Raw genomic sequence first — 21095 nt, forward strand, 5'->3', positions numbered from 1 at the left:
TAAAGATGAATTAACGCCGACAGCAAAGCTCCTCTTTCAAGCTTCAATTCCTCCCATGCTAAGACTTGGCATCGTCGGGCTTTGAAAGCGCGAACCAATACGGAGTACAATACGGACGGATACAAGGATATGAGGAGGGGTGCGGAGCGACTCGAATCTGCGCAGAGCACGTAATGCCACTGCCAATTGCACGCGGGTACCTGCTACCTTGTCAAGAGTACCTCCATCTGCGTCCGCGGGCTGGGGGCCTTTCCGGTGAGGCGTGCAGCGCGCGCGATCTTTTCGTCGTGATCGTGGCTCGTGGCGGCAGACAGCCTGTGCGATCCTTGCCGAGCTGCGGATGACGACAAGGGACCCCTAATTGCTCTAGCGCAGGCCGCTGGTCGATGTTGGGACCAGGCCATTGGTATCCGGCTGTATACGATGACTTCCGCATCTTGCTGGCAGGGGTGGGATTGAGGGCAGAGATTCGCAAGGGGGCGTGTCATTTGGCGTACTGGGGGTGTCACGTACAAGTCGGCAGTCAAATCTCTGCGTCCATCTCGCCGCCTGTGGATACGATGCCTCCCTTCAGTTGAAGGGAGAAGAAAGAGCGTGAGTGGGAGAAAAGGGAAATGCGACTCCTACTACTATAGTACTAGTAATGTCTTGCCCTACGGCGGCAGAGGCCGCGTCCGAGTGAGACACGGAACTGTCAAACAAGGCAGCGCTTGTCTCGAGAGCCCACTGGCGGCGTTTCTCTGGTCCGCAATCCAGTACGAATGGCGGCCATAGCAAGTCACTTGTAGGGAAAAGCGCGCCGTAAATGGCGAGACGACTCGACTCAGGGCATCCCAATTGGGGTCATGAGCATCCATCTCTGGAAATCCAGCCAGCCACTAGGCCCGAGGCAGGCTGTGGGCACTTGTTACTGTAAGCCTTTTGGTCTCTTTGGTTCTCTTTCTGTCTCGCCCTTTTGCCGCGGCTTGATGGATGAGAGACAGCCGGGGCAATCTTGCATGCTGTGAAGAACGTCTGGCGGTGAATGCGATCCGGAGACCTCCGTGAGGCCCGGAGGATTCTTGACGGCAGGCAACAATCACATACATGCTGTATCGACGAACCATTTCGCGTGTACCCATACCGACAAGGGACTGGACGGATAGGATACTGTACTAGCAGGAATGCTTGTACAACGTCGGCCGCCGCCAAGGGGGCGAGTGGTCATCATGAAATTGCATTAACTAACTGCTCTAGTTTAGTGATTTCCAGTCCTAGCCTACGGGCCTTTTCGCGTCAAGCTTTTCGCCTTACTACTCTGATGCTCTCGCAATGTGAGGGATGACGGGATAAGCGAAAGGCGGCCTGCACAGTTATTTCCTCCGCAATAAGCATCGGCGCCGCTAAAACCTCCTAGTTGGATCTTTCCGACGCCATCCATCTCTTCCTATAGGAAGGGGGAAAAAGTATCCGAGAGATGAAATATGGAGCACCCCGTATCTCGTTCTAAGTCGGCAAGGATGCTTGAGGTGGTGATTGGATTTCGGTTGCCCGCGAATGAAGCCCGAAAAAAGGAAGGGAACTCCCCATGCTTGTAGGTGACGTCTTGCTCTGTACAGCTGAAAAGGAGCCTCGCTACTTCAGCTCGGGAACTTTTCCAAAGTTCCTAGGGCTCTTTCCGCCTCAAGCGCACCTGGGTAAAGCCCGATCTAGAACTGGATGCTTGCTGATATGGAGAGTACGTGTAAACAAGGTTCCGAAAGGCACTCGTAAGAAGCATCGCCCAGAGCCATGCCACGTCAGGCAGAGGCAGGGCGATGCATGTAGGGCGTTTGGCCAAGGAGCAACGGCAACTCCATACTCATTTTCGTTTACCGCTGACCACAGAGGATTCATGTTACATGCTAATAATGTTAATGGGCCTCGGCCATGGCGAAAGCCATGGGGGTATTTGACTGTATCACCCCTTTCGGGAGATAAGAGGCGTGAATTGAGTCAAGACTCGGCCATGAATCTTGGTGGCGTTCTTTGTGTGATTTGTTGTGCTACGTGGCTTGACTTGGTTCATTCAATAGCCACGGAGCCAAGATTCGAATATGCAAAGTAGCATGTAAGCGGCGCCTGGTGAGTCTTGGGAGCAACTTTTGACGTGACCAATGAGTGTCGCCTTGTAAATGGCATTGGCATTGAGGTATAGTCGCAGGTTTTGTTAGATAATGCGTCTGCTCAGGAAATATGCAACTGCTGGTGATGATTAACATCGCTAGAGGGTGAATGATATATGGTAATTCGTAAAGGGCCTCTCGTGTTCTTATACATATCTAAGTAGATGCCATTGTTTTTAAGTCATCTATGTTATAAAGCTTAAGAGTATATAGTCTGCGGGAGTTTACATGTAACGATATAGCTTATTCATGGCAATATTTATTATTCCAACCCATATTGCCTTGTTGAGTAGTCGACTTCATCCTGTATCCATTTGCAACAGCAACAAATCGCCGAGACCAATAGCATTGTTGCATCGCTTGAATATGTTACTAGGAATATATCGTCACCATAGCTCGATAGTATTTATATATTGTATTCATTAATTTGATTCATCGCTTTTTGTACAACAGTCTTCTCATCCAAAAACACTTGCCATCGACTTCTTCCTTATCAATCTACCTAACTAGCTACAACTAATCCTTCCTGCAAGCCGCGAATGGCCACCATAGCTCCCCAAGCACCCGGATCGGGGGGCAGCTCCTTGTTCTCGCTCGACACGCCAACATAAGTTGCTCTGCCCAACCTAGGCTTCATCGTCTTCGTTGCGTCTGCCCCATCCTCGGCCGCCTTGACGCCGTTGTCAAAGCCAGACTCGCCCATGACTGCAGCAAAGGGGATGAGAGTATCCATGACGGTGCGATCCCCAACCTTGGCGGGAGTGTATCGCCGGAGGTTTTCGAGGGCAGTTCCAAGAGCAGTGCCCCACAGAGCGACTGGGTTCTGGGCCAGTCCGATGTTCTTCTCGACGGCTGCGCGCAAGGAGACGAAAAAGATGCCCAGGATGCCGCCCAAGGTGCCGCCCATCTTGCTTTCCACGATGTCTTCGAGCTCTAGGAGAACCTTGACGACTGATCCAGCCTTGGCTAACCCGGAGTCAAGCGCTGTTAGAAGAGACGTAGCACCAGTCTTGAGCGTCTCTCCACAGTCTCCATCACCCATAACGGTATCCCACTTGGTGAGGTCAGGCTCAGCCTTGATAAGAGCTTCGCAAGCGTTTCGAAGCATACTTTCAAGAAGATCAGGATTAATCGCCAAATCTCTCCTCTCATCAACTGTCTTGATCTCTTCCTTTGGTGGCTGAACAAGCTGTTGCTGTCGAGTACGTCGTTGAGCCTGGGATCCGGCCATAGATTCCCAAAACGTAGTCGTCCTGACATCGAAGAAAGACTTGATTTGTTCAGCAGAGTAGCTGCAATTCTTTGCCGCGGCAGTTACGTTAATGACGGATACGGAAAACGCAGGGGCGTTGAGAGATGTTTCGAGAAAGCCGGCACATATCCGTACGGGTTCCATCTTCCAATTCTTTGCTAGCTGTTCCAGGATCTCGTCCACCAGTGCGCCCATCTCCAAATGTGACATGCCACCAAAATTGCTGACGAGCAACATGACTTCATCTCCAGGGCCAAAGTTCACGTAGCCGCGCTCAGGGTCTTTTTCGTCTAGGCAGTTCTGTAGGATCTGTCTAACGAGTTCAGACGCTGATGGCGCAGGAGATAGCTTCTTGTGGCCGGGTTCATTGTGAGGGCCTGTGCCGAGTTCAACTTCGTTCTCTTGTAGCATGCCGTGCTCAGTGCGGCCTGGAACGTGGCAGTGATCTAGAGTTGCGGCAATAGAAACAATCTGTTGTGAGAATGCCACTCCAAGGTCGTATACTTCATCAAGAGAACCTCCAGCGCCAGCAGCACCACCCATAACCTTGAGAACACCAATCTGACCAGCCAAGCCTCTGCGGCCAACCATGCTTCCGTTTTTGCCTACGGAAACATCATCACCGCAAATGATGGTCCGGCAGTTATGGCCTTTGGCATTGGCCTTCTCGTTGGCGAGTCCAAAATGTAAGCAGTCACCAGTGTAGTTTGTGATGACCAGAATGGTGCCCTTGTCACTGGGAACAGCATCAACTGCTGCAACGATTTGCTTCGTGCTGGGACTGGCAAAGATATCTCCTTGGACAGAAGCTGTGAGCATGTTCTTGCCTACATAGCCAGTCCATGCTGGTTCGTGTCCGGAGCCACCTCCACTAATAAGAACCACCTTAGACTTGTCATAGGTGGTATCGTAAACAACTCGGTTAGTTTCGTCCAAGCTGAGAGACGGGTTGTAAGTGATGATTCCTCTTAAGGCCTTGTTGACGAGGCCGTCGGCTGAGTTGAAAAGATGTCTATTTGACATTGTGTAGTCCTTGTGAAAAAATTATAAGGTGTAATCGAACATATCGTGCGATTGGAACACAACAAGGACATGGGCAAATGCAGAGGATATAAGCAAAATGCGGACCACGAGGACCACGAGGACCACGGCACTCCTACATCGGAGCCCCTCGGCTGCGGATGGACGAAAAAAGACTTCCATATCATCGTGATATCACCCAAAGACTTGTACCACCCACATCCAGCATATTGTGGCCAAGGAGGTCGAGAACCATGATTTGATGTTACCCCGAAAGTGCTCCGCCTCCACACCAATCGGCTCTCCTGTAAAACAACGATATAAAAATACATCTTCTCCGCATTTTTACGTTTTTCTCCACCAAAGTAGACCCTGAAATCCAGGGCTATCGGGTTGGCCCTGCGTGTTCAAGCTTCCCGTTTGCCTCCCCGTCTGACCCCAATCGGATTTCCTAATTAGGAAATACCGAACATATTAGCAACGGGGGTAACACTGCTGTTCAACTTCAGAGGCTGTGAACCCCGCAAATAAATCAGACTGTATGAATTCAGATGTACTCTCATGGAATAGGAAAATCGGATTTGAGACGGATTAGTTGGTGTGGGGTTGTTGGGCAAGGACAAAGGCAATGTCAGTTGACCGAATCTCGGATCCCGCTTGAAGCCATAAAGACATGCACGAAGCTCTTTTCTTTGATGGCTTCTGAGATAGCTGGAATTTACGACTCTAAAAACCCCGAATTCATATCGTTTTAATCTCTTGATTTGCATTTTCTGAATTCATTGCCGATTCACAATGGCACCAAAATGGAGGATCGCCATGGGCTGCGATGTAAGTGAACCTGTTTTACTCGATCATTACTCGAACCAAGGCAAAAGGAGACTTCATTCCCGAAAAGACTGTTACGATCATCTATGTCGTGAATATGATCATACTTTGATTACATGAAGAATCTCAAAATCACAAACTAATACCAAGTAACCTCCATATAGGACGCTGGCGTCAGCTACAAAAACACAATCAAAAAGGACTTTGAAGGCGACGCCCGTGTAGACGAAGTCATCGACGTAGGGTCCGACGAAACCTCCGACAAGACACCTTATCCTCTCCGAGCCGCCGCCGCTGCCCGCCTCGTCGCCGAGGGCAAAGCCGACCGCGCGCTGCTCATCTGCGGTACTGGCCTGGGCGTCGCCATCTCGGCCAACAAGGTCAAGGGTGTCCGGGCGGTTACGGCACACGATAGCTTCAGTGTAGAGCGCAGTGTCAAGAGCAATAACGCACAGGTGCTGTGCATGGGGGAGCGGGTTGTCGGGCTGGAAGTTGCAAGGAGGCTGGCGACGGAGTGGCTGGGCTACGAGTTTGATCCGTCAAGCGCGAGTGCTAAGAAGGTGGAGGAGATTGGACAGCTGGAAATGTAAGATATAGAGATAATAAAACTGCGTATTCCGATTCCATTCCATTAGCGTTGGGCAAGGGGCGGATGCGTGTAAGAGACATCAGGTTCGGTAGAAAGTAAATTGGTGGAATACTCGATGTGGCAATGCACGCACATGCAGGGACAATCCGAGCTTAGAAAAAATTAACTTATTTCAGCAAAGGCATGGAGCACTAACGGGGCTCATGGCATTAGGAAATACGGAGTATAACTAGGTACTAGTGGATGAGAATGAGATATGAGGACAGTCTCACGGACGAAACTGCTTTGGTGTTTCCGACCAACTGTTCATGGGACCAGCCTATTCGGGCGAATCGGGATCTTGTAAGAGGGAGCAACTGTACGAGTCGTATACTCGTATAAATTCATTCTGGCGTAAGCTTATCCGCAACCGGAGATGAATGCAAAATAGCAGCCGCCTTGCCGGCATCCCAGAAGTGGAATGGGCGGAACGGAGCCGGTGCGCGGGGGAAGCTTTGCTTGACCCGCTCGGTGAGGCTGCGTGGAGGGAATAGCTTGGGTCTCTGGAGCTTAGCTTTGGCTTTGTTTGCTTCTGTTGCAATTGTTGTTATTGTCGATAGATATTGCTTTATCTGACCATCTTCACTTTGAAAGTGAGATTCGTGAATCATCAAGGCTGTTACAATGTCCAATCCGACGCCTAGGCGCCGCCTTGTCGGGCTCTCTACCAAAATGTATTTTTCTCTCCAGCGAACCAGAGACTTTACGAATAGCTTCATTTCGAAGCTAGCAGCCGTGCCTCAGGAGCTCTTATCCAACATCGACATCTTCATTATCCCCGACTTCATCTCCCTCGCCAGCACTATTGGTCAGCTAGAATCAAGCCCGGTTCCCATTTGGACCGGCGCTCAAGACTGTCACTGGGAAGACCAGGGCGCATTTACCGGCGAAGTCAGTCCCTCTGTGTTGAGTAGTGCAGGCGTCAAGCTCGTGGAAGTTGGACATGCGGAGCGAAGGAGAATTTTCGGTGAAGACGATGCTATGGTTGCGAAGAAGACCGCAGCGGTGAGCCGCAACGGCATGATACCGCTGGTGTGCATAGGGGAGAGAACGCAAGGCGACGTGCATGCTGCCGTCGATGAGTGTCGCGTGCAAGTTGACGCCATCATGAGTTCTGTGGCCGATGAAGCAGAGGTTATCCTAGCATATGAACCCGTATGGGCAATTGGAGCAAGTCAGCCTGCTGGAGAGAAGCACATTCTCGACGTTGTAGCTGGGATTCGAGATCTGGACTCTGTCAAGTCGAGGACAGGGACAACGAGAGTCCTGTATGGAGGTAGTGCCGGGCCAGGGCTTTACGAGAAGTTGAAGACTGGGTTGGATGGATTGTTTCTGGGCAGATTTGGGCACGATCCGCAGCAATTTATCAAGACGATACAGGAAGTTGCTGAAGCCTGAAACCGAGAGAATGCATTGTGCTTCTTTGTGGACGGTTGAAGGTTTGATTACAGGCACTGAATATCCTACATTCAATTCTTCAAGACTGGACTATGGAACGAGAATAAGTTTGACCCGTGAGAGTTAAACAAAAACGGCATCATCCTTGTTGCAGACTCTGAGCTCAACAACTTTGTCAGAATACTCAGATACAAGCTTTCCCCATCTAGCGCCCGTCTCTTGAATCCTTCAATCATCCCGTCCATTCAGGTTTAGGGCATTAACTAGAATAGAGAACACGAACCCTCAACCCACAAATTTCATATCACATCTCACTTCCAGCATCAATCCCCATACAAGCAAAGATCCCACGATAACAAAAATTCTCTCATCACTAAACCGGGTCGATACGGCCAAGCCCGGATACCCCCGGGCCATTTCCGCCCGGTTGACGTTGTGACAGGAGCCGACATCGCCGTCACTATGATACTATCGAGAGCCGATCAACTGTCATTTACCCCTCCTTTGAGACAAGGCGTAAAAAAATGCATATAAATTGGGGGTTTGAAAATGACGCAGAACTTGACTTTTTTTTCTTCCTCACAACACAACAAACGTGATCGATTCAACAATTGAATAACATACCGAATTGAAAAAAAAGTATCCAGTGATATAATTCACAGTTTGTCATTGACACAACCCCAATTGCATTTGCCCATGCATCTAACCATGGTCAAGGAAACCACTAAACCATTCGGTACACCTCGTCCAGTCGCCATGGCGTCTTTCGGTGGTAGTCCGTCCAGACGGGATCATGTCTCTTCAGGTAATGTGTATCGCATGAGCCGGTGCCCGCTCTCTCCTTGTATTCACCAACAAGCCTCTCATGCTACTCTCTTTGTCTGCCTCTTATAAGAAGTTGCTTGCAAGAGTCGTAGATGGAGAGAAGCATCTGAGGCTGGTGAATGCGAGGAAGGAGCGCGGCTGAGAATATACGGCCCTGAACTTGATCTGGATAATACCAGCGAAAGGATCATGCTTGTCCCCCTTACTATCCTGTCCAGGCTCCTAACCCTCGTAGGCCCATCATGAGTCCTCCCGCCGCCGTCTCTCCTACTCAGCGCACTGCTGAACTTGTGACGCCTGTCTCCAAGCTGGCCGTTGCTCAAAACCAGGGCCCTCTGGCCAAGACCGTCTCCGAGATGCAGGGTCAATGGGACTCGTTCACCTTTGCCCCTATCCGCGAGTCCCAAGTCTCGCGCGCCATGACCCGTCGCTACTTCGAAGACCTCGACCGCTATGCCGAATCCGACATTGTCATCATCGGCGCCGGATCTTGCGGTCTTAGCACCGCGTATGTTCTCGGCACCCAGCGCCCGGACCTCAAGATCGCCATTATCGAGGCCTCTGTCTCCCCCGGTGGAGGTGCCTGGTTGGGTGGTCAGCTCTTCTCTGCCATGGTGATGCGCAAGCCGGCTGATGCCTTCCTCCGCGAGATTGGCGTCCCGTACGAGGACGAGGGCAACTATGTTGTCGTCAAGCACGCGGCGCTCTTCACTTCGACCATCATGGCCAAGGTGCTGCAGCTGCCAAACGTCAAGCTCTTCAACGCCACTTGTGTCGAGGATCTCATCACTCGCCCTTCTGCCGAGGGAGTGCGCATTGCTGGCGTTGTGACCAACTGGACACTTGTCTCGATGCATCACGATGATCAGTCCTGCATGGACCCCAACACCATCAACGCTCCCCTTGTCATCTCCACCACCGGCCATGATGGCCCCATGGGTGCCTTTTGCGTCAAGCGTCTTGTCAGCATGGGCCGCATTGAAAAGCTGGGCGGCATGCGCGGCCTCGATATGAACAGGGCTGAAGACGCCATTGTCAAGAACACTCGTGAGGTTGTTCCTGGTCTCATTGTTGGAGGCATGGAGCTCTCCGAGATTGACGGAGCCAACCGTATGGGTATGTTTATAGATCCCTTCTTTCATAACGTGCTAGTCAGTTGAAGATCTCGACTAACATGGTGATTTATAGGTCCTACCTTTGGTGCTATGGCCCTCAGTGGTGTCAAGGCTGCGGAAGAGGCTCTCAAGATCTTTGAGACTCGCCGCAAGGAGAATGCCATCTAAATGTCAATTTGTGGCCTTGAACCACCAATCTTGTCACTCATTTGCTACTAGTTCTTGTATGGCTGGTCGCTCATTTGATGGAAAGCAGTAAAACCTGAAATGGAAAAAAAAAAATATCAGCTGCCAAACAGACTGAATACAAAACTGCAGCTATACTCACAACTCTCCACCAATTTCATTCCCATCGTGATCCTGTGTCCCTTCATAAACAAAACATTAATTGTATCAAGCATGCTAGTTCAGACGTAAAACGCTGTGGTATCTCAATGCTCCCCTCTTCCTCCGTCTACCATGGCTGCCAGTAAATGCCAAAGGCCCATCGTGTATATGCCTATAACCCTTTACCCCATCTCTATGTCGAAAATTCATCAATTACGCTCCTCGCTTGAGTAAACTCCCTGTCCACCTCGACAACCGGCATCTTGAACCCAAATCCTTCTGGGCCGCCCACTCTTATGCCCCTTTCACTCTTCCAAAGAGGATGCGCGGGCAGCGCAATAACATTAACGTGTAATCCATATCGGAGATCCTGTGAGCCGATTGCCTCACCGTCTTGTCCCAGGATAGAAATGAGATCTGGGACCGTGCACACAACCTCCTGCGTCTCTTCGGATCCTTCGGAATCAGTAAGTGCGGCATAAAGATATTCGTTTTGAAACGGAATCGTCATGTGCCGACTGGTTGATGCCGTCTGCTGTTTGCTAACGGCTGTTGCATCGCGTTCTGCTTCGTCAAGGGGAGCAATGATGACGGCGCCCATGGTGTAGCCTCCGCCGAGATGGCGGCGTACATCGACAATTTTGCCGCTAAAGAGGAGCTTTCCAGCACTCTCAGCGAACTGTTATTTTCTGTTAGCCGAATGGGAAACGAAAAATGGCAAAAGATTGTGGGAAACATGGAATTTCAACTCACAATGGCGTCAATGTAGCTCGTCTTGCTCCTCCTTGCCTTGTGAATAGCGCGGCCCAAGTACCACGTCTGAGACAAAGTATTCGGAATACCGTACTGTTTGACAATCGACCCAGAGAGTGGAGTAGAGCAAGCTGCGCAGCTTAATCCAAGTTCGATGGCTGTTGTTCGCAGTATTGTCTCCAGCCTCTCAGGTGTATCAGTGCTCTATCGGGCAATTGTTAGTCAGTGAAAAAGACCTCTCGTAAAAGAAGCCTATAGAAAAGTAGTCAACATACCATGACGACGCTCACATTGTTACGAGCATCTGTGAGGACGCAGGGGACTAACGAAACACCGTATACACTAAAGGTAACTGCCATCGATTCAGTTAGTAATTTGTAAGCCAATATCTGGGGAGTGTTTCCCAATCCACTTACCGTGATACATTGTTGGATATGCTCGGCCCATTGCGTCGCCGTCCACGATGGGAACGTCGAAGTGAGCACTTGTAGGGAAAGATGATAGTCCATTACCACCGCCGCTAATCGCTCGTTAGCCGCATTTCGTGTACTGGGCGAGCGTTGTTTCAACTTACATTTCATCCGGAAGCAGTGCATCAATGGACTTTCCTACGATTCTTGCTGCCGCTTCGATGCCGCTGGGGATCTCGTTGCCGCCGGATAATCGCTCATTGATTACACTCGGGCTGCCATACCACGAACCAAAGCAAACTGAGTCGGTATCTTTTAGCGCTTTAGGAGAGATAATCCTCATCTTACCCTGGCCCCCAGTCCGCAGTGCATGCAAACTCTTGAGAAACTCGTAATGAGTAGGGCCACCACCACCAGTGCCGAGAACGCCGCATCCCGTGGACATGAGTTCTAGGTCGACTTCAGAAACGTACCAGACGCCATCTCGCACATCAGGGCGGTACGTCTCCAAGTCTACGTACAACGACGGCTTTGTGGTGGGTTCCAGGGCATTCGGCACACTGACCTTCTCTTCCTCGACCTCCTCCTCCTTGTAGTCTGGGTTTTCGCCAGTTGGGGGAGTAGGCGGCGGAGTCGGTTCGTCAGGGATAGCCAGCTTGCCTACTGCGCGGACTTGGATTCTAATGGTGGTTTGGGACATGTACTGCAGGGGCATCTTGTTTATCTCAACAATACGCACATCGTCGGGAGAGGCCCCTTTCTCGATTGCCATGTTCATGGCTCGCGCGCAAGCAGCATCAAGAACGTCCTTTTCCGTCTTGCCTTCGAGGATTTCCACAGTGTCGACCTCGCCAGAGACTTTAGCAATAGCAGCACCGACTGCGTTAGCAGCTCCCTGATGAATTGGGTGGATACATTTATCAACTCCTGCCAGCTCTTCCGTCACTAGGAGAGCACCACCACCAACGAGCAGTACATGGACCGGGGCGGATGACACCTTCATCTGGTCAATTACTCTTTCTAGCTTCCTCTTGATCTCCATGCGAGCAAGACTGATGGTTTCTTCAGGCACATCCTTGATGAGAGATGCATCCCCAAGATCAGTCTTGCCGAGAGCAACAACGATATCCGTTGCCGTCAGTGTTGAACCGCCAAAGACTTTGGCCTGCTTCTTGATGAAGTGTCCAACAGAGCCAGGACCCACGCGGACTGTCCCGTCTTCTTCGACCTCGACTTTGCTTCCGCCTCCCAAACCAATGGATACAACTTCTGGCATAGAAAACGCTGTTCGAACACCCCCAATTTCGACGAATCCAGGGGCCTGTCGTGGAAACCCGGAAGGCAGGAGTGCGCACACATCGGTTGTGGTGCCGCCAATATCAACTACGAGGATCTGGGGCTCGACTGCATCGTTGGGGTTGTCGTTTGAAGCTGACGCAGATTTGGTGTCAAGACCGGCGAGAAACGCAGCACCGGTCATGCTATTCGTCGGGCCGCTGGCAAACGTCTTGATGGGGTACTTGGAGGCTGTTTCGACATCGATGAGAGTACCGTCGTTTTGGGAAAGGAACAGAGGGCAAGTCAACCGCAAACTGTCCATGGCACGCTTAAAACCACGCTTGACCTTCTCGCCCGTCCTGAGAATGGCGGCATTGAGAATAGTGGCGTTTTCTCTTTCGAGAAGGCCGGTAGGTCCAATGTCGTGGGAGCAAACCACGCGTAGCTCAGGGGCAGCATCGAGGATGATGCGCCTGCACTGCTCTTCATGGATGCCGTGATGATCGAGCGGTGAGAAGACCCCAACGAGAGCAATAGCACCGATGCCAGCAGCAACGACTGATTTTACGGCTTCACGAATTTGGTCTGGGTTCAAAGGAGCAATTTCTCGCCCGTCCATCTCCAACCCTCCATCCAAGTAGTGAACACCTCCATCGAGAATGCCACGAAGACCGAGTGGGAAATCAGAAAAGGGGGGGATCTGCTTCGTAAAGGGGCCGCACAATCGGAAAACGGCGACTCGATCCAGCCTCCTAGCATCGGCCTCGATAAGAGAGTTGATAAAGTGTGTCGTTCCGATTGTGACGCTGAGGATGCGGCTCTTCTCAACCTTTGAGCGTGTCAGCACCTCCCTGATGGCAGCCTCTATGCCGCTTGTGATGTCAGGAGTCGTCGTGGCCTTGTGGGATGCCAGCACACCGCGTCCAGGTTGGTCGAGAGCCTTGATGTCCAGAATAGCGGCGTCGGTGTTGGTTCCGCCAACATCGACGCCGATGCGATATAGAGACATGGTGCCTAAAAGAAATCAAATGGCGAGGAGAGTGCAAGAAATCAAAGAGCGAAGGGGGAGAGGAGGGCAAATATTTGAATATTCTTGTTCCTTTTCTCTGCAGAAATTCAAATGCCCCAAAAGGACGCTTTCAATAAGGGAAGGAGAAAATGATCTCAAGGTTCTTTGCAAGCTAAAGACCAACAGTGAACAAGACGGCGTGAGGGGCTCATGCTGGGAGCAATTTGGGGCCGGTTGCAATTTAGTGCGGTACAACTTTTTTTCCCTTGAGATGACAAGTTTAGAATGGAGCAAGAAGCACAACGGCGAAGTTTCGCTCAACGTCTGGAGATGGAGTCGCCCGCGGACAAGCCCAGTGCATCGTCGCCTAGGTAGTGGAGATGGCCGGATTGTGGGGGACAAGATGGCCGTTACGAGATAGTAATAACAGCAGCATATGATTTGATTGCATCTCACAATGATCCATAGCGAGGTCACGATTCGAAACACGGCGAACTGAATCGGCGCCCCCGACCGGGGCAAGGCTAAAACATTCCGGCTACCGTTGGCCCTGTTGTGCGGATATATGGAAATAGCATTACGGGCTCACCACACACAGCCATATTAATCATGGGCACCACGCGCCCTATGAACCCGTCACACCACCTACAGCAGAGGCCAGAAGAGAATGTAGCATCGGGGAAGAATCATGTCGGCCAACTATGTCGCAAATGAGTTGGCCGAGGGAGCCGCTAAGAAGTTCGCCGATCACTATGCAGTCAGAAACGAGAGCCAACGAGCTCGAGATGCTGTCTGAGACGAGCAGCCAAGCGATAGCTAAATGGAAGACATAGAACGAGAGTCGAGTCTAGAAGACACGTTCCGGACAGAGACCGCGGCTGTACAGGTAACCTCACCCGAGGCAGCTGGGCGAAAGGAGGGGCGTGCCAACATGAGACGAAAATAAGCAATGCAACCAACCACACACACCCAGCTGCATGCTCGAACAAGTAGAGATTGATCTCACACCCCCCTAAACACCAAAAATCCACCATCTCGAAGGTCTCTTGCGGAACGATCCCCGATCAATGGGCTGTCAATGAAATGTTGCGCATAAATGGCTCGACCAGGGCTCAACCAACAGCTCAAATTGCGGGGGAGTTGTCGGCCGGCTTTTATCTTTATCGGCGTTCCGGGAGGACTCTGTCCTGTTTGCGACGCCCGTCGCAGCGAGCCCGCGCTGACTAAGGGCGGAAAGGAGTTGCTTACTTGTTTCTGGCCTGATTACTTTGCACATGAGGAGCTGCGCCCAAAGGTGGTTTGGCTTGCCTGGACCAAACAACTAGCCGCGGTCGGGGGGTGAGTGAGCTGACTTGACTCGAATTCGAAAAGCTAAAAACTTTCAAGTCCCCTTTTTCTCCATCCCAACCTCCACAAGGGCTGTTTTGCTTCTCGCGGCTGGCACCAGTCAATTGCTAGCCATACAAGTTCGAGGTTTGAGAAGTTGGACGGCTCCTCCCGGTCGAGCCGCTTCCGTTGCCGGGCAGATCTGTCACCGCGACGCCTCGCTTGCGATCCTTTGCCTGGCTTCCAGCCCCACCGGTGTGACGGTATCTCATCACCAAACACAAGGGCCTAGGCTCGTGTATTTTGTTGGTTCAAGGTCCGTCCTAGGAGAGACAACCAACCAGCTGCTATTCCGAGCCTGTAGGCTGCGACGCTGGGCATTGTCCGAGAGCTCAATCAATCATTGAGTCGAGAGTACGGCGAAGGCCACTGTCTTGCACGCGTCTACCTGAACGCGAAAATGGGGCTGGGCCTTCTCATTGAGCGCGTAAAGCTCCCCTACGTCTCACAATGGATTGTAAGTTGTGTGTGCCAAGGCTGCGAATACTGTCTCTACCAACACCGCTTTGCTGGTGCTGCTGCTCTTGATATTATCGACAAGTCGCTTGCGTGTGAGAAGCGATGCAATTGGCTAACCAATTAACTCGGTCTGCGTGTCCTAGAATGAGGATATTCGCCCTGTGGAGTCTGCCAGGCGAACATGGAGCTTCTGGACATTTCACAATTACTGTGAGTCGCGACCCTGGTGAAAGTTGTCGCATAGGCGAAATGACGAGCGCTGTTACTGACGAAAAGTGATTGCTCTTTTTCCGTTATCCAGGGTTGTTGGTCAATTGCAGCGTTGCAACCTTTTTGACAGGGAGTGCGCTCATACCGTTGGGACTGAACTGGTGGCAAGCCATCATTGGTACGGCCATTATCCTGATTTGAGAGATGCCGCTGGATCAATTGGCTGACGGGCTGCTGTAGCTATCGTCGTCGGAAACATTCTTGCAACTACTGCAATTGTCATCAGCTCGCTTTCAGGCGCCCACTATCACAGTGAGTTTGTATCCCTCGCGTACATCTAGAAGACAATCATACTGAAAATCGCTTCCTTCCAGTTGGCTTTTCCGTCTATAGTCGTGCGGTCTGGGGCATGTGGGGATCCCAGTTTGCCATTTGGAATCGCATATTCTTGTGTCTCGGTATGGTACATCTCTGCCAGTATAGAGCTCGGTGTTATTGCTAACCGTTGGTTGTACAGTTTGGTTCGTTGGATGAATATTCCGGAATATGCTGTACATTCGGCAGCCTTTGCTAATTGTGTTTCCACAGGTACGGATTCCAGTCTTGGGTTGGTGGCCAGTGCTTCGAGCTCATCCTCCTTTCGTGGGATCCCAACTATGAGTCCCGCATCCCCAATCACATGCCTGCCTCTACAGGCATGACGACGGCCCAGTTTGTGTCCTACATCATCTTCTTCGTCATCAGTCTTCCGTTTGTGTGGATCAAGCCGCATCGTCTGCAAAAGTTTTTCTACTTCGCCTGCGTCGTGACAATGATCTTCTTTGTAGTCCTGTTGATCTGGGCTCTGGCAACCATGGGTAGTGAAGGCTTTGGCAGCACCCTGGACTCTGGAACCACCCTTCCCAAGACAGGTGGGCCAGGCAGCATCGCCTGGCTAATGGTGTACGGCATAATGTCCACCATTGGTTCGATTGCTGCCGGCATTCTGAATCAGAACGACTTCGCGCGTCTGGCCAGGAAGCCGATGGATGCAGTCTGGGGCCAGCTGATTCCGTATGGCCTCTATAGCATCTTCACCTCCGTCATCGGCATCCTTGTTGTCGCCGCCACCCAGAAGCGGTTTGACGGCGAGGCCGTCTGGAACCCGCCAACCATCTTTGTTCGCCTATTGGAGAAGGACAACAGCCCCGGTACGCGTGCTGCGCTCTTCTTTGCCGGCGTTGCCCTGTGCATCTCTCAAATCGGCAGCAATGTCCCCGGAAATGCCCTGGCTGGTGGCATCGATCTCTCGTCCGTCTTCCCGCGGTACATCAACATTCGCAGGGGTGCCTACATTACGGCTCTCCTTAGCCCGATAGTCAACCCCTGGCAGCTGGTCAACACGGCAACAACGTTCCTGTCCGTCCTGTCCAGCTACGGCGTCTTCCTTGCGCCCATGACAGGCATGATGTTTGCCAACTATGTCGTGGTGAATAAGCGAAAGGTCAAGGTCGACGACTTGTACCACGGCCACAGCGGCAGCATTTACTGGTACAAGTACGGCGTTAATTTCCGCGCCCCCATTGCGGTAAGTCGCGTCTCGAGACGGTATTTTCTTGGTGTAGTTGTGAGAAGTTGAAGCTGACTTTGGCGGTTCTTAGTGGGTGGTGGGAGTTGCCCCAACCTTGCCCGGCTTTATCGCGGCGGTCAATTTATCCGTGTCGCTGCCTGAGGGCATGACGGAGCTGTACTACCTCAACTACCTGTATGGCTTCGTATCCAGCGCCGTTGTCTACGCGCTCCTCCACTGGATTTTCCCGGCCAAGGAGGTTGACGACTTTGTCAAGACTGCTCCGAGCGCAAGGGAGGTTCAGCAGTACTACACAGACCGCTGGGAGGTGAATCTGTCTCAGGCGAGCCATGTGCTATCAGACGACGATGGCTCCGGCGTCATGCATGTAGACGTGAGCCCAAAGCACGAGCCTGCTGCGGCATTCTGATTTCTTCGTCGCGTCCATGTTATTTTTTATTTCCCCCTTTGTTTGTGTTAACTATTTGCGACGTAATATCGGCCAAGCTGTGGCATAGGAGGCGAGATGCATGCAGGATGGACACTGTCATTTCGCCAAAGCGTTTGATTAGAGGGGTTGTAGAAGCGACAGAGCGCATATGAGAGCCATGCTTTATCTGATTTAGAATGACTATACTGCTTAATAGACGGGGTTTGTTATCGCCAATTGGCACCCTGGGCAACTCGCCTTGCCCATCCAAGGCACATGTAGTTGATCGTGTACGTATGCAGCTTCAAGCTTTCAGTTGTCCGAGGCTAGTGCTACCCTAGCTAATCTGCAATACCTTGCTGTCGGATATAATGGGATCAGCATCATGGATAAGGAGAGTCCCATGTCTCGCCGTGTCTCTCCGTGTCTTGAAAATTGGCCGACAGCAAGACACGGAACGACGCCGGATTAGACGAGGGTGGCCTGCTTTGATAAGGTCCATCCATTCGTCTTACACACCTGCCCATCCAACCGGCAACTAACTCCCTCCTTGGTGCTAAGATGAAGATTCAAGGTTCCCACTGTACGGTTCCGACGGAGAGCGGAGTAAGCCTCCAACTCCAACCCATTTGAAACAGCCTGATGGAAATCGTCAAGTCCAAGCTATCATGGATGCAAATTAAGGTACGGGGCTTGGGTGCTAGCAGAAGCCAATATAGGGCTTGCCCACCACTAAACGGCCGCTAACGTTAGTCTCCGAGCACTGAAAGCTTCGGTCATTTACAGCGCTGTACGGAGTACTATGCAGAAGCAGACCTGGACCAATAGGCGAAGCGGTCACGTTACTCAACGCTAAGCCATCGCGCCATTACCAAGAGTCGTTCCCCGCCTGTCGGCCAACTTGACCAACGCGATGAATCGACAAGCAAGGAGTTTCGCCGCTGTGTTCGCCGAGCGACTCGAACGGGAACTGACTGACTCTCCTCTGGATCGCACAAACTCCACCACCCACGGCGCCGCGGCAAACAACCAGCCAGCCAGCCAGAGCCAGCCAGAGCCCAGCCAGAGCCTAGACACGGACCAGCGCGAGGCGGTTCGCCAGATTGGCCTTGAAGCATCCCCAAGCCATGCTCAGCGGCGCCGACTCGGCCCAGGGCCGTCCCCGCAAGTTCACCATCCAGAGCCAGTTCGGCCGGGCTCGACTGCCGCGGAGCCGCAAGAACCGGCCCTGCGACGCCTGCCGGAGGCGAAAGACGGCCTGCGTGATACCCTCGGAGCCTCCTTGTAAGTTTGGCCTAGCTCTCTGCCCGTCGCCGCCTTGCTGGCCCCCTGCGTCTGTGCTGCCGTTGCTAGAGCTCGAGCCGAGCCGCTGAGCCTCACCACGCGTCGACAAGTATGTTGTGCGTGTCCGCTGCGCGTCATGGTGTGGCCGACGGCGGGTGGATGTCGAGGTGGATGTCGACAAGCCAACGCCTCCCACGATGCTATGCTGCCCATTGTTAGCCATGACGCGCACGTGTCCGCCCTCTGCTTGTCTGCCGTTGGCTTGGGCAGCTATGGAGCTGTGTGACTGGCCCGTGTAGGTGCGGTGTCTCCCAAGTGGGAGCGTCCCCCTTTCGTTGGCCGATACTACATGCACACGCTGCTGCATCCTGCCCTCCACAGCTTCATTTCGTCCCAGCCCGCCTGCATATATACCCAATCCCCGATTCGCGGAGTCCCCGAATGCTAAACCGTCGTCGCAGGTCTCTTCTGTAAAAGCAGGGGACTGACATGCAAATCTTCGCCGAACCCTGATGAGATATCGTCGCAACAAGAGAGCGCCGTCGACAGTACCACTGAGAATGGGGCCTCGGATGCTGAGCTCGTTACGCCTCCGGCCATAGACTCTTCACCGGGTCTAGCACGCCGAAGTGTCTCGCACTCCAGTCCGGCAGACACCATTCAGTCGTCTGCAGGCCTCAGTGCCGCTGGCGATCTGAGCCTGGAGCAGCAGTCATCTGGTGGCTCTGCGGCAGTGGTACATCAAGGCCTGGTTCGCCAGTCGGCGCAGTCTACGGATGCATTGGAGCAACCCTCATATGGCCTCTCTCCTCCTGTCCCGCCGCCATCAAACCTTCCTCTCCACACACTCGAAGACAACTTCAACAGGACCGCACACTCCATGGGGCCCTCAGCTGAGCAAGACACCTACCTCCTAGATGCCTTCAGGTGTCTCATCATAAGCGAGAATGATGAGATTGATGCCAATATCATTCAAGTCTATCCAGGGGGGCCTTCAGCGGATGATCGTCCCGTCCACTTCCTGCTCTTGGAGAATGAAAACCCAGACTTCACCAACGAGGCAAAGCAAAGTGCATCGGACGGGACCGAGAGGCTGGTGTGGCCTTATGGCGAACACTTAGTACGCTTGTACTTCAAGCACGTTCACCCTATATACCCCGTTGTCACCAAGACTCGCTTCCTTCGCCAGTATAAAAGCAATAGGTTGAAGATTCCCGCCTCGTTGCGTGGTGCAATTTACGGCATGGCATGCGTCTTCTGGGACCGCGACCCAGCCATCAAAGAGGCCTGCCCCTTCCAGCAGCATCAATGCATAGACCATGCTCATGAGGCTCTACGGCGTGAACATGAGAATCCCAATCTGTTCAGCCTGCAAGCAGGCCTTTTGCTCCATCACATCACGCCTCCCGATGTTGACAGCGTTGAGACACCGAGCATGTGGACCATGACAGCACAAACCACTGCTTGTGCCCAAACAATTGGCCTCCATCAAGATCCTACCCGATGGAGCATTGAACCATGGGAGAAGAGGGTAAGGAAGAAGCTCTGGTGGGCAGTATATGCCTCCGATTGTTGGTCTGCAATCTGCCATGGGAACCCTCCGCACATAAGCCCAACCTCATTCAGTACGATCCCGCCTGACATGGACGATATTCGAGCCGATGAGACTGTCCCTGAAGATCTGCGATATCTAGTCGAGCCCGAGGACGCCATTTTCCAGGCTTCGGTTGGAGCTCGATTCTTGCAGTTTATCAATCTGACTATTGTCCTAAGGGAAGTGTTGGATTGCGCCTTGTAAGTCATAATCTCATTTACAAATACTATGGCCAAGCTTTATTGGCAATTACTCACGCAACATGATTTATGTAGTCAAATTCGACCCAATCCATCAACCCTTGCCGAAAGATCAATGCAACTCAACATGTTGAGGGAAAAATTCAACGACTGGCATAGCCTGCTGCCGCAATGTCTCGCTCTCGGTCCCGAAAGAGGTCAAGATACCATTAGCAACTGTAAGTTTCGCTGCAATGAGAGACTTAGATAATCCGGTTGAAGTGGGTGCTGACATACTTGCCAAGGCCCCCTGCATCTCACATACTACGCCACCCAGGCCCTCTTATACCGAGGCTTAATGTATCCTGCAACAAGAGCGGCCAAGGCCAATCCCGAGTCAAATCTTCGCAAATGGTTCATCTCCGCCCTCGCTGAATTTCAAAGCTTTGTGTACTTTTTCAACTCTATTACTGAGGAAGATTTACGTGGCTTTTGGTGTCGCCGTAAGTTTTTTTTTCTCTTGGGCATTACAACCCCCAAAGGTGAAATATGTTTCATAACTGTACTGACGGAAGAAAACAGATGCGCGATCACAGTTGATCTTGTGTGGAAACTTTCTCATCTACCTCTTTCTACTGGCCTCTGACCAGCAGCACATTGAGGCTGCCTACCAGCTCCTGCAAGAATTCCATCTCTCCCTCAAGCGCCTTGGGGAAACCACTCACAAGCCTGGGCGGCTTTTGATCCGACCGGTCAGGCTTAGGTTGGATTCCTTCTTCCGCCAGGCGGCTACGATCTTGCGTGGGAATGAGGCACCCATCATTTCGCCTGTCAACACTACGGTTTAGATGTAACATTGGCCATTTTAGGCGAAGAGGAAAGTTGAAAATATTATACAACATGTTCGATACAGTATTCATTAAGCCAAGGATACGTTGTAGTTACATATCTAGTTTAGTATCGCCCTGGCATTTGAAATGGCGCATTGGATAGCTCTCATTCATCGGTGGCCAGCGA

General features: G+C 52.0%; 6 protein-coding genes across 6 annotated transcripts; 4 read left to right on the top strand and 2 right to left on the bottom strand.

Annotated features, from left to right (window-relative positions):
- Positions 1-2646: 2646 nt before the first annotated feature.
- TRIVIDRAFT_33781 (uncharacterized protein) lies at positions 2647-4419 on the bottom strand (the record flags this gene model as incomplete). Its single annotated transcript, XM_014105747.1, has 1 exon — positions 2647-4419. The coding sequence occupies one exon, from the start codon at positions 4417-4419 to the stop codon at positions 2647-2649; it is 1773 nt and encodes a 590-aa protein (XP_013961222.1).
- A 792-nt stretch (positions 4420-5211) lies between these two features.
- TRIVIDRAFT_196887 (uncharacterized protein) lies at positions 5212-5834 on the top strand (the record flags this gene model as incomplete). Its single annotated transcript, XM_014105748.1, has 2 exons — positions 5212-5247; positions 5409-5834. 2 exons carry the CDS (start codon positions 5212-5214, stop codon positions 5832-5834), a joined length of 462 nt encoding a protein of 153 aa, XP_013961223.1.
- Positions 5835-6437: 603 nt separating this feature from the next.
- On the top strand, positions 6438-7589 carry TRIVIDRAFT_215036 (uncharacterized protein; the record flags this gene model as incomplete). Its single annotated transcript, XM_014105749.1, has 1 exon — positions 6438-7589. The coding sequence occupies one exon, from the start codon at positions 6497-6499 to the stop codon at positions 7268-7270; it is 774 nt and encodes a 257-aa protein (XP_013961224.1).
- A 272-nt stretch (positions 7590-7861) lies between these two features.
- Positions 7862-9567, top strand: TRIVIDRAFT_215037 (uncharacterized protein; the record flags this gene model as incomplete). The annotated part of the gene is made up of 4 exons (XM_014105750.1): positions 7862-7931; positions 7988-8075; positions 8331-9211; positions 9284-9567. The coding sequence occupies 2 exons, from the start codon at positions 8338-8340 to the stop codon at positions 9376-9378; spliced, it is 969 nt and encodes a 322-aa protein (XP_013961225.1).
- A 51-nt stretch (positions 9568-9618) lies between these two features.
- Positions 9619-12987, bottom strand: TRIVIDRAFT_79485 (uncharacterized protein; the record flags this gene model as incomplete). The annotated part of the gene is made up of 5 exons (XM_014105751.1): positions 9619-10216; positions 10291-10494; positions 10566-10642; positions 10707-10810; positions 10865-12987. The coding sequence occupies 5 exons, from the start codon at positions 12985-12987 to the stop codon at positions 9731-9733; spliced, it is 2994 nt and encodes a 997-aa protein (XP_013961226.1).
- A 1786-nt stretch (positions 12988-14773) lies between these two features.
- TRIVIDRAFT_34051 (uncharacterized protein) lies at positions 14774-20926 on the top strand (the record flags this gene model as incomplete). Its single annotated transcript, XM_014105752.1, has 13 exons — positions 14774-14830; positions 14976-15042; positions 15134-15220; positions 15283-15354; positions 15417-15519; positions 15631-16609; positions 16683-16943; positions 18375-18444; positions 18628-18775; positions 18843-20099; positions 20175-20296; positions 20384-20575; positions 20661-20926. The coding sequence occupies 13 exons, from the start codon at positions 14774-14776 to the stop codon at positions 20924-20926; spliced, it is 3681 nt and encodes a 1226-aa protein (XP_013961227.1).
- Positions 20927-21095: the final 169 nt, after the last annotated feature.

This window comes from Trichoderma virens, assembly GCF_000170995.1.
Source record: "Trichoderma virens Gv29-8 chromosome Unknown TRIVIscaffold_1, whole genome shotgun sequence".
Taxonomy (NCBI): Eukaryota; Fungi; Ascomycota; class Sordariomycetes; order Hypocreales; family Hypocreaceae; genus Trichoderma; species Trichoderma virens.